Source organism: Biomphalaria glabrata, chromosome 5 (assembly GCF_947242115.1).
Source record: "Biomphalaria glabrata chromosome 5, xgBioGlab47.1, whole genome shotgun sequence".
In the NCBI taxonomy this organism is placed as follows: Eukaryota; Metazoa; Mollusca; class Gastropoda; family Planorbidae; genus Biomphalaria; species Biomphalaria glabrata.
Genome location: NC_074715.1, coordinates 10,457,255 through 10,470,618, shown reverse-complemented (window position 1 = coordinate 10,470,618; position 13,364 = coordinate 10,457,255). Strand labels below are relative to the sequence as shown.

Sequence of the window (13,364 nt, the reverse complement as noted above, 5' to 3'; positions counted from 1 at the left end):
GAATCCTATGATAGCGTAAAAGTTAAACTAACGCCGCTTTTGTCGCCTGTTATACAGGGCCTTTGTCCTTGTGCTTGTATAATGAACGGTTGCTTTACAAAGCACCAAGAATGTCTTCCGTTTTGCAGTATGTAGGCGCAAAAACAACAACTCTAAAGGTACAACACCACAACTTTGTAGTTACAGCGCTCCTCTTAGTCTTTAGCTTCTAAAAAGGGGGGGGGGGAGCTAGAACGAAAATTTTATCCTGTAGGGATCGTCATCCCGAAATGTTTGAGAATCACTGCCTTACTGTGTTTTATTACAAGTCATTGTATAAGTGATTTGTACTTAGGATTATTTATTTTATATCAATTCCAGAAAAATAATTAGGGTTGTGTTGCTTTATTTTATCCTAGTAGTGAGTTGAATAAATGTGTAGGCACCTCTGAATCCGCGTGTGTCAGATAATTGTGGACACAATCCACATCTTCCCAAAATACAATCGCCATAATCATTATCAAAGTTTATAAAAGGTTGTAAGATTTTTAACGTGAATGACTTTTGTGTTTCGAGTCACTATATTCAGAACTTTATGGTCCATTTCGGTTGTTTTAGAGATGAATAAATAAAGACTACATTACAGGTTTAAAAGAAGTACATGATTAGGGTCTTATTAAGTCTGAAAAGACACGAATATATGGCAGAAAGAAGATTTTTAAAATGGTCTTGAAAAGAAAACAACAGTAGATGCAACGCATTAAAGAATGCATGATTTTGAAAAGCAGCCTTAGCAATCTTTGATAGAACGAATTATTATCGGCAATGTCTCGCTTTTAAAGGATCCACAAAAAGTTTATTTGACACACACACACAAAAAAAGGATATTTTTTATTAATTACTACAGGCAGTTTCAAAATTTGAGTGAAATAGAAAAAAAAATCTTTTAAATTGTAGAAGTACACAAATACTTTTAGGAAACATTAGATTCTACACCAGAATTTAAGTCATTGGTTAATATGCATGAGTGAATGCATGACGCGTAGTACGTAATCATATTTTTTGAAGTAACGTCTGTATTATAAAAGATAAGATAAGATACAAAAATATGTGCAGGTCGCAAATGGGTTAGCCTAGTCATGTGAAACACTGCACTCATCCTTAATCTTCGAAAGCGAGTAGTAAAGAATGAAAAAAATACATAGACGAATTTATTTTCTAATACAAAGTCTTAAATTTCACTTATTATCCGTATTCCTACACAAATTTGGCACGGCGAAATCAGTTTCGCATAGGGCCCCGCAATGTTTAAGTCCGGCCCTGTTATGTAGTGACGCGTGAATATATATAGAAGATTACTTGTTCTTTTTCCATGACTTATTGGTCACAATGGTTAAGTTCGGCGCTGCTGTTTAGTGTTTGTAAAATGTTTTACATGTTTCGGATGTTTCTTCAGAGTTGAAGATAGTTTACTTCCTAGTCCAAACCTCCCGCAAGACGAAGGGGGATGGGCGCGGGCACGGTTTGATGAATCCAAGCGACAGTCCAGCGTGCAAACCGCACGACCTGGCAGCCATTCGTAGTAACGGGTGAATACAACTCTTGTTTTTTTTTTGTGGGGTTACCATATCCGCAGAAATAAATAAGTGATCTTTCCTTTACTTTTTCTTCTTCTCGTCCAAACTATTTAGCCATAAAAAGAATTATATATATAGATATATATAAATATTCATTATAAACATACTCAATCCATTAGAATACAGTCTCTGCTATAAATATAACTTACAGTATTGACATTCGTAGCCAAATGTGACAAGATTACAGATACTACAATCGAATGCTGCATTACACGAGTCGGCACAGTAACACAAATGTTTGCAATTTGCTCCAAACCAGTTGTCAGGACATTGTGCTAAAATATAAAATACACTTTTTTTTCCAACTTTGTTGTGTTAAAAGTTAAAACTTCTAATTCTAAAATAAAAGTAAACTAATTGAAATACATCCATATCTTTGCAAATTAGTGTGATTACTGAGAGATAGTGAGAGATAAAGAGAGAAAGAAGTTGCTGAGAGATAAAATAAATCTATCGAACTGTGGCGTAGCTGGGTAAGGGAAGGTGGGGAGAGGGGGGAACTTTAAAATCTCCCCGGGTCCACACTTGAGAGCGTCCCCCAAATTAGTGTTCGAAATTGTTTTTATACCTTAAATATTACGCAGGTGTGCCAAGTTCCCCCCCCCCCCCCTTAATCCTATAATGATGGCGAATTCCTAACTAAGCCACTGCTCTCAGGACGTAAAATGTCAAAGAGAAAGATAAAACGAGAGAATTATTAAAACGATTAAAAACTTAAAAAAATACTCACCAAATATATGATTAACTTGGAAAAGAAAACAAATTACTGTAACAATACATTAAAACATAGGAATTAGATTGATACAAAGGCACAGTGGCCATTTAATGCATTTGAAAAAGGTATAGATGATGACGAATAACCTTTTCTTATTTATTTCTAACATATACAGAACACTAACTCTCATGCTTCAATTTAAAACAAAGCATTGTTTACTGAGCAAAGTAGTTGTCATACCGTGTAACCGCTTAATTAAAAGCTAATGGGTATAGAAAGTTTAATTTATGAAAAAAAGGAAAGAGAGACAAATATGAATTATGCATATTTTATCTTTCTTAATAAACACGAGCATTTATTTAAATAAATATGTGCAAAACATGAAGCATCTTCAATGATATTGACACTTGCAACCCCTGGATTCTGAGTAGCCAAATTATAGCCTCTTTTTTGCACCTTCAGACCAATTAAAATCGAAGCAGCAACTGAACAAGTAATGCTTCCACTGGTGACTGAAGTGCAGTTGTAGTAGACTAACGTAGGCTTATCAGGCATTGACGGCTGACCATTCACGTGCACCCCTCTGAATTCTGGGTAGCCAGATTTTATCCAGTTTTTTACACCTTAAAATCAATAAACTTCTGCTAAGAAGAACCTTATTATCATGTAAAGCTTCCATTAAAATTAAGTTTATAAGGACAGGCTATTGTTGTAATAAACTGTAACAAGCCAATCTGTAGTTAATGTCCGACCATTTACGCTTGTAATTCAATATTCTATAGCACGTTAGTCGTAACGATTTGTTCTCATTTGCATATAATTAATAGTTATCATTATATTTAGTAAAGACCTGGATATGATAAAAGTATTTTTTAAAAATTGGATTAAAACCTTGCCCGTCGTCTTTTGATTTGATATATGTGAAAGTTGCTTTGAAAAACATTGAAGAGGGCAGTCATTTTGGTAAATGTATTTACGTCTTGCGGAGTTGAGGTCAGTATTAGCGTTCAATAAAATACAATAGCAGGTTAAACACGTCCACCAGTTTGTGATAGAAGAGATATTCAAAAGTTCTTCCCATACCACCCGAGTCAAAACGTTGATTTGTATGGACGGAGCACTGGCAGCAGTAAGAGATCAAAATATACGAGCAGCAGAATTATGAATTAACTGCGTTTTTTTAAAATGGTATTTCGGTAATAAAATACAGATACTCAGGCACTGAACAGATTTGACTGGGCATTGGATTTGTTGATGGCGATTGTACTCGATAAGAATTCATTGGTTTTGCCATTGTTGTTTTGAGAAACATAATGCCTGTGTTCAACTACATTTTCAGCGAATACATTATGTAAATTTTTCACGTGGATAAACTACTCAGCCAAGACTACTATGGCTGCCCCGTGATGGGTAGCATTTAAAACTTTGTTAAGGCAAGGATTCGTGAAAAATATCCTAAGGCAGACATTGTCCGTTGCGCGCCCCACATACTTAAATTTGTTATTATTGACCCGAATGCCATTTCAGATATACGTAATGCTGCTGGTGACATTTAGAAGATTATCTATTTCTTCCATAACAGTTTCTAGAGAGAGCGTTAATGCTAAATTTACCTCTTTTGTGTGAGACACAATGGACTGAGAAATACAAATTCCTTCGCGTTTTAAGTGAAAACTTTGAGAAGATCTTTGACTGTTTGGCGTATTTTAAAATAACCACTGTAAGTGAAACCTGACAAACTGCATAAGTGTGATCTGTGCCTGCTTCTAATGTGTTTCTGATTTGTCTTTTATTTGTCAACTATTCAACTTTTCATGAACCGGTTTCGTGATGTTGCAGTATGTCCATCTTAGCATGATTGGCCGCTTAACAGCACATCAGCTTTTGCTAGGAAGAATCTTATCATGTAAAGCTTCCATTAAAAATAAGTTTGACATAAATACAAACTTGGCCTTGTTGAGGAACACTTCAAGGATGGCATTTTGAGGAAGGCGAAACTGCTGGCAGGCAAACGGGGTATTGAGATGGTGCTACCGAAAATTTATAGTAAACAGAATAACCAAGAAAAAAACATGTCTGGATTTCGGGAGTTATTACAGAACACGGCTTTACATGACGTAACTTTGTTCGTTAGTTTCTTCATTAACGTTTCGCGTTTCAAGCAATAATAGGCCTAATGCTCAGTTCAACTTGTTTTGTCTACATCCTAAAATGATGCAAAAGCTGCAACATTATAGCAACGAGAAGCAATTCAGTAGTAAAGTTATTGATAGTTTTGGCAGCGTTTGCAGTTTTTGTTTGATTAACCGTCAGGATGCACGGATCGCACAGATAAAATGATCAAAAGTGTACAGTACATAGTTTGTTCACGTGTTATTTTTTCTTTTCTTTTTATTTCATGCAACAAGTATTGACTGTGAACTTAATATCGCAGAGGTATGGGTGGCGTGATGCACTATTTCTTTTTTTTAAATATTTTTTGTCATAAAAAAGGTTGCAGTTACGAGTTTGAGCCATGAGTGGCGACTTGCATCCCCTACAAAAAATCCTACAGATGCCCATGATTAGCACCTATATATATATATACATACATATAGATAGATAGATAGATAGATAGATAGATAGATAGATAGATAGATAGATAGATAGATAGACAGATAGATAGATAAATTGACTGATTGATTGGTGTTAAAATGTATTTTAATAATATCGTAATTACTGGGAGTATTAAGTTAATTAATTTTAAGTTCCAGAGAACAGAAAGTAAACCACCTCACAGTTACCCCCTTCACTTTAACATTTACATAAGTGAGATACATTCACATATTTGTACATATACATTAGCATACATTATGGATTGTAGAAAAATAATGTAATGATAATTTTCATAAGTTATCACAGATATAATCTACGACTGTTGAAGCAAAACTGTTTAAAAACGTATCCAATATAATAGTTATAAAAAAATATTCTTTTATATTTACCTCTGAAACTTAATAAAAGTTCATGGTTTTATTTGTCAACATATAGGTTTATTAGCCTTGTTCTGTTTAATACATAAGGTAAATGCTATATGTATAGTAAGTATAGTAACTTTGTTTATATAGGGGGTTGTGAATTGACTCGATGGCTATTTATCATGCTCAAATGATTTAAACGCGATTGGTTGATTACCTTTAGCTTATAATTAGAGCGTGACGATTCAACATTAAAGCAACCTCTTTGTGACATAAACTTTAAAACTGATTCTAAATAAGAAGTATTTCAAGCCTTTGAGTATTACATATCAGAATAAGAAAACATCCAATATGCTTGTACATTTAATAATAATAAAGCTTGTCTTCTAGTCCGAAGATTAGTGAGGAATGCAGTATTTCCAGTACATTTAGTTACAACATAAAATCACACAAAGCTACATACATACATACATGCATACATACATACATACATGCATCAATGCATACATACATACATATATACATACATACATACATACATGTATACATGCATACATAGATACCTGCATACATATATACCTATATACATATATGCATACATAATAATAATAAGGATTGCCTTCGTTTCCGAAGATTACTGAGGAATACCGTATTTCCCATAGCTGCGCAGCCCCAACTGTGACCTACATATTTTGCCATTTATGTCAAACATGTATTATTCTTCGACTTTTTAGCTTTCTATCGAAATATTTCAAAAGCTTTCGAACACCAAATATTTTTTTTTAATTGAATGTTTAAATTCCGTATTAACTTTTATGTAAAGTTATTAAAATGAAATAGTGCTAAAAGTGCTGTTAATATAAATATATAAACAACAACAACAAAAAAAAAACAACAAAAAAACGTTCCCAATATTAGAGATTTGAACCCCTGACTCTCCTATTTAAATTCTGATGTTTTACCGTTTGAGTCTATTGAGTGTTATGGATTTAAGAGGAAATAAAGCACGAAGTGTAAAGTAAAAAAAAGTATTAAAAGAAAGAAAAAGATTATATCTAGGTTAATATGCACCATGTTTATTAATTAATTAATTTATTTATCAGGTTTAGATCTAGAATGCATATCCATATGGATGTGATCTTTATTTAAATTACAGGCGTTCCTTTTAACAGATAGATGTAAAAAGAAAATAATACTTTATATGCCAAACACTTCTTGACTCTAGATGTGCATTGTTAAAAAAAAAAATAATTAGGAAGAAAATTTGGTTTAAAGCCTGTAGTAAACAGGAGGTGCTAATTTTGGATTATGTCGTCATTTGAAAAATATATTGGGTCGAAAGTCGAATAAAGAATTTTTTTCGATAAATTTAACCTCTTCGGTTCCGCACATGGAAAATAATACACTGTTAAACTTTCGTATGATTTCGTCCAAAGCAAGTAGGTAGAATTAGTGATCAGTCAGTTAATGAATCTATCAATCATGGGCATTTGCGCATATAGCATAGATATTAAGTATGAAAAAGCCCTTGAAATTATTCTTAGCTTAAATAGCGAGATTATGCGTATAGCGTAATTTTTAATCTGCAACCCTAAATGTAATATAAACAATATTCACAGAGATTACTTTAAATGGTTCCCGGGGATGAAATCTAAGATAAGATAAATGACTGGGGGATTAAATGACCAGGGGATGAAGTGACCGGTGATACAATGACCGGTTACCCATTAAATATATACACTGAAAATCCAAATCAATTACTACATCTGATCTAGTAAAAAGTTGGGGCGTTTCTTTAATAGTATTGTTCTGCAACACAATGTGGTTATATATTTTTCATTGTATACAAGACCACTTTTATCCAATATGAGCCAACGTTGAAACTCATACAAAATTTCAATCAATAGCTCAACCACTTCAAATGTCTGATTTCTTTAGGAACTGGGGCTTTAAAAAAGAGAAAAAAAAGTCACACTGCGGTATTGTAAAGAGGTGAATAGACATGCTCGAACAATTATATATGCATATATATATATATATATATATAGAAATGCATGAGCAAGCATGTATATTTAATTGTTCAAAGCAAAACAGATTATTAAGTTTCGCTAGAGAAGTAGGTCTAGTTCTGCATTTTGAAAGGACTATTGCGTTCTTGAAAGGACTCCGCGTTCATGAATTTCCAAATGTAAGACATTATTGATTCTAGAGTTTAATGAATTAAAGATTAATTTTACGCACCGTCAAATAAGGAGCTTAAAGTTTTGAAGACGCAATAATCCTCTTTTTCAAAGTAATCTACATCTATTTAAAAAAAAAACTGTTCTATAAGAAACAAAGAATGTTTAAATAATACATTTTACATTCTGCTCTATACGTTGCTCCTGTTATTTATCTTAGAATCATAGACTTATATATTATATCTAGAATGGAAACCGGAAAAAATTCTTATCCGCGACTGATAGATTCACAGACCTATACATATAGAGATTTTTATGTACGTAAACTCTTTTTTAAGGCTCTAAGGGGAGTCGCCTCAGTCAATCTTTTCTTGTCTTAGAAAAGTAATGATCTTTAGTTTTCAAAGTTTAGAAATAATGCAAAGTCATTTCTTGGATATTCACGCAAATTTATGAAACAAAGCCATTTCCTGTTTGTTTCCATTGAGATAATGTTTCAAAAATCCTAGATGGAAATAATTCATGTTGATTTAAATCATCTTAAGTACATTTTAAATAGATCGATTGATTACCTAGATCTTTCTAGATTATGTATCTACAAATTGCAAAATAATAATTATGAGATGAGAGTACTCTTATTTTTGATCTGCAATTACTAGATCTAGATCTAAAAATTAAATTATATGTTACATAGGTTAGGGTTGAAAAAAACAACAACTTTACTTCTTTTAACTACTTTACAAAACAACGCCTTGATCCAACTTTCTAAAACATTTTTACATTTTTTGTAGTGCTAAAAAATCTCCATGTCCAGTCTAGAGTAGTATATATAAGTCTATGCTTAAGACTTTAAGACAATCTTTATTATAATTTGTAAATAAAGGTATTGTCTTTTTTTTTTCAAATTTTTCTCTCTTATTCTCTGTTTCTTTCCTTCTCACAATTTAGTAAAAAACCCTGGGTAACAGAGGATATACTCCAACTCTGTGACATGCGATGGGCGCTAAAGGAGAAGGCATGTGAAACTACTGTGAACATAATAAATATATCTGCACCCCTTAAACTGTAAGAAGATAAACTATTTCCTTAATAATTTATAGATGTAAACTTTGTTCAAATTGTTTAAAACATTTAATTGTGAATCTTGATCTACATCTGGCCTCTATTGATTCTACTTTATATTGTATAGTGTAAGTGTATCAAGAAGATATGTCAAAACTAAGCGCTATAAAAAGAGTTGTTTTTTTTTTTACTTTAAAATAATACGAAGCTCGTATTAAAATTATTTTACAAACAACATTTGAGTCAGAATTATATTTCATGAGTTAATTAATAAATGGAAAATCTATATTTTGATTATCCATTGATAGTTTTTCTATTGTGACCTTAGATGCAAATTTTTTGTACCGATGTGTAAATCTATGAATGAAACTTGATTTATTAATGAAGAAGTCTGTGACCTTTTTAAAATACCTACCTACCCTAATGTTTTTCATTTAAAAATGTTCTTTTTTAAAATCTTTTTGCATAGATAATTTAAAAAATATTAGATGATTCACTTTCGGAAAAGAAAAAAGTAGCCGTTGCATCAGAACTTTGATCTAAAGTATCATGATGTCCGATTTTCATTTTCTCTTCAAGTTTCTGAGATCTAAATTAGACGAACGGACAGAAAGACAGACGGACATACAGACAGGACACACAAAAGTAATAATGTCTTTTTCCTTTTTGGTGGCCTCTAAAAAAGCGGAACAAATAATAATAACAAACTTAATGATAATAATGAGCTTTAGCAACGTTTAAGCATGGAAATGATGGAGGCACTAAACAAAAAATAAAATCTGATTATTTAAAACTTATTGAGGGAACTACTGTATTAGTTGCACCTTGAAACTTTGTAAGCCACAACACATGGTGAAGTAATCTTTTTTTCTAGTTTCAAGATCTGAGTGTGACAGACTGACAGACGGGCATTTTGCACTAACCTAATAGCGGCTTTTCCCCTTAAGAAGGCAGCTAAAAAGGATTATTTAAAAAATAAAAAATAAACATATAACGAAAGCATTAAACAAAAAAATATAGCAATTTAACCTTAATTAGACCAATAATAGAACATGCGCTTTTGGTTGATGCCCCATTATCTAATGAAAGCATGTAGACACCAGAAAAGGTAGAACTTCGAGCCATAAAATTTTTATTAAAGAAATATTTATGTTTGACTAGAGTAACACAATTTTTTAAATCACACAAAATAATATAAACAAGATTACAAAAAAATAAAATAAAAACAAGACTACAAAGAGAGTTTGTGTTATCACACAAAGTCAGAGGCTGTCAAACGTCGAATTTCACTAGGAATATTCAAGCCATAGTCTTGTTTTGATCATTTGTTTGTAAAAAATGTTTGTTAAATGTTTGACATGTTTCGGATGTTCCTTCAGAGTTGAAGATAATTTACTTCCTAGTCCAAACCTCCCGCAGGACGACGGGGGATGGGAGCGGGCAGGATTTGAACCCTCGACCATCGATGAATCTGAACGACAGTCCAGCGCGCAAACTGCACATAAAAGCCAACAGGGGACAACACGTCGTCTTCGATGAGACTCTTGTAACTAAATCTTCTGGAATAAGTAGAGTAGCGTTAACTGATCACCTAAGATCAGCATGGAAACCTTCCAGACAGTGTCAGTGTACCTTGGTGCGGTAGCTCAGGTTGTCATCCCTCCCTCATCAACTTTCTTGAAATATGTTCCAATAAACACTATTGCTAGTTAGTTCTTTTTGTTGAACCATTACAGTGAGCTGATTTTCAACTTTTCTTGATTTGTACTCAAATATAAAATAAATATCAATTCTAGTATAAAGTCCGACTTTTTTACAATTGTTTTTGTAGACTTTACGATGATATTTAATTAAAATTAGAATCTGACTATCAAGTAATATATATATATATATATATATACATTAAGACAGAAAGGTTATAACGTTGTGCTGTGCCATTTAAACTAAAACTACCAGCTCGATGTGTCTAGGCATATTTGGGCATATATTTAGAGATTTTATTATTATTATGTTTTCTAATGTGTCCACTTTTGCCAAGATCTATTTTTTTTCAACTTTCACTTTTAGCGAAAGCTACAGTTGTGTACAAGTATAACAATTTATTGGTACTTTCATTATATGAAAACTAGAAATAGATCTAGATCTAAAAAAACTTCTGATTTTGAAATCTTAAAATGTAGTCTATGTCTATATCTAGATCCACATCCAGATCTAGAATTTAGATATAATCCACATAAGTTTTACGTAACAATATAAGCAAAGCAAAGAGGATCTATCAATTAACTGAAAAAAGCAACATTCAATTTCATAAACAACTCATTTATTGGAACAATACAGAAGAATACGCCCAATTTAAATGTGTTTCTTTTTCCCATTTAAAAAATTATAGCTATATTACTAGTGTTTTTCCCCGTGTTGTCAAGAAGTTTTTAATTCTTTTATTAGCAATATACCTCAAATTTTTTATTTCTAGGAAAATCGTTCGAGCCGTTTCCGAGATCCATTCCTCTTCCAGGTTGCACCCTCGCCCACCCTCCAGCTTTCATGAAGCTGTGAGCTTTGTAAAATTAAACAAAGAAAACTAAACAGAATATATATATATGCGCCCTTAGGGGGGTGCAAGATCATGCACATGCAGCCCTCGGAATTCGGAGTAGCCAAATTCTAGACTTTTATTTGCCTTATCAAATCAAATCAAATCAATTAAAATCTATGTAGAAACAGAGCAAATAGTGCTTCCACTGAAGTACAGTTGTAAAATAAGTTTAAATTTGTAGTAGAATAGCCTAGGCTGATCAGGAATTGACGTCCACTATCTGCATGCACTCCTCTGAAATCTGAGTAACCACATTTTTGCTTTTTTTTTTTTTTACACCTTCATATCAATTAACTTACACTAAGTAGGAACTTCACGAACAGGTCTTCAAGTTCAGTTATAAAGATATGCTCTTTATTGTATGAAACTATAATAGGTTAATCTGTAGTTCATGTCCAATCATGTACGCTTTATTATAGGTTTGCAATTCAATATACTATAATACGTTAGTCGTGTCGAGATGTTTTTATTTGAATATAATTATATTTTTTATAGTTTTAGTTTTCTATATTTAGATAAGGCATAGAGGAGGACAAATGTTTTTTTTTGTTTTGCTCTTTTTTTTCCCTCATGGTTTTGTCTCTGTTTTGTCCCTGTTGTTCAGAGAGACGCGCTGTGTGTAAAGAATACATTATGTACAGTCTAGACAGTAATTGTGCTAAATCTACCTCTTTTGTGTGAGACACAATGGACTGAGAAATACAAATCCATTCGCGGTTTTAGTCAAAACTTTAAGAATATCTTTAACTGTTTTGCGGATCTTAAGTAACGGTTGTATGTGAAACCAGACAAACTTCACATGTGTAATCAATGCCTGCATCTCATGTGTTTCTGATTTGTCTTTCAATTGTCGTCAGTTTTTCCTCTGTTATTGAACCAGTTTTCCTGATGTTGCAGTCTGTCCATCTTAGTATGATTTGCCGCTCAACAGCACATCAGCAGTCACATTAATAACAAAATCAAAAACAAACTTGACCATGCTGAGTAACACTTTTTAGGACTTTTTACATAATACGGCTTTACATTCCGTTACTTACTCCGTTAGATTCTTCATTAACGTCTCGCGTTTCAAGCAATAACAATGCTCCGTTCGTCATCATCCTAAAAAAAATGCTTGTTTATCGCTACGAAAAGCTATTCATTTATAAAGTTATTGACAGTTTCGGCAACCAAATTCAAAGTCTGCAGTTTTGTTTGATAGACGGTTGGGAGGCATGGGTCACACTGATAAACTTAACAACTTGTAAAGTAAATAGTTTGTTCACGTGTTTAATTTTGTTTATTTCAAGAAACAAGAGACAGCATGGGCGTAGCCAGAGGAGGTGTTTGGGGTTTAGTGACAGATCTTTTGCTTTAATTTTGTTTATTTTAGGTGAAATTTTAATACTAATTTAAACCATCAATTGCCCTAGCACAGTCAAGGGGGTTTTGAGTTGGAAACCCACTACCAAGGGGTTTTGAGGGGTTTTGAGTTTGAAATCCCCTACCAGGGGGTTTTAACCTCTTCTATAAAACAAAAAAAAATGCAAACGACAATCCCAAAATTCCAAGAGCACATCTAAAGAAGATTTTGATTTTAAACCCCTCTCCAAAATTTACGATAAATTCCTCTTCAACATAAAAAAGCAAATTACAAACTCAAAATTGTATGAGCGTAGCCAAAGGGATTTTGAGTTTATACCCCTCTTCAGCTGGGTTTGAAGCTAAAAATACCTCTTCAATATAAAAAAAAAAGCAAATTAAGCACTCAAAATATTATGAGCATAGCCAAAGGTGTTTTTAGTTTAACCCCCTCCCCCCGCCAGCGGGGTTTGAATCTAAAAAATAAATCTTCAAAATAAAAAAAAAACAAATTTCGCAATAAAAATGCTATGAGCGTAGCCACGCCTATTGGGTGTTTTGAGTTTAAATTTCCCTTCAGAGGGGTTTGATGCTAAAAAATACCTCTTCAATATAAAAAAAAAGCAAAGTACACACTAAAATTCTTTGAGCGTAGCCAAGCCAATTGGGGGTTTTGAGTTTCAACCTCTCTCCTCCAGATGGCTTTCTAAAAAGTTTAAAACCCCTCAAGATAGTTTTGAGTTTAAAATCCCCCTACTGAACGTTTTAAGGTTGAAAGCCTCTCTCTTCAATATTATTTTTAAAGCAAACTACAGTCACCAAATTCTATGACCTTTGCTAAATGTGGTTTTGAATTAAAAAAACAACAACTCCAGATATATTTTAGTTTAAAAACCC

General features: G+C 32.8%; 1 protein-coding gene across 2 annotated transcripts in view; it reads right to left on the bottom strand.

Moving 5' to 3' along the window:
- Positions 1-13,364, bottom strand: part of LOC106076126 (multiple epidermal growth factor-like domains protein 10) — a 219,373-nt gene that overhangs the window by 51,816 nt on the left and 154,193 nt on the right. The window contains exons 2-3 of one of the 2 annotated variants that reach the window (XM_056029084.1): positions 2,347-2,382; positions 1,766-1,891 (exon numbers count right to left, since the gene is read on the bottom strand). The exons of the other annotated variant lie outside the window; for it this stretch is intronic. Of the exons in view, the coding sequence (XP_055885059.1) occupies positions 1,766-1,891; positions 2,347-2,382 (162 nt within the window). The remainder of the gene's footprint in view (positions 1-1,765; positions 1,892-2,346; positions 2,383-13,364) is intronic. 2 annotated transcript variants of the gene reach the window in all.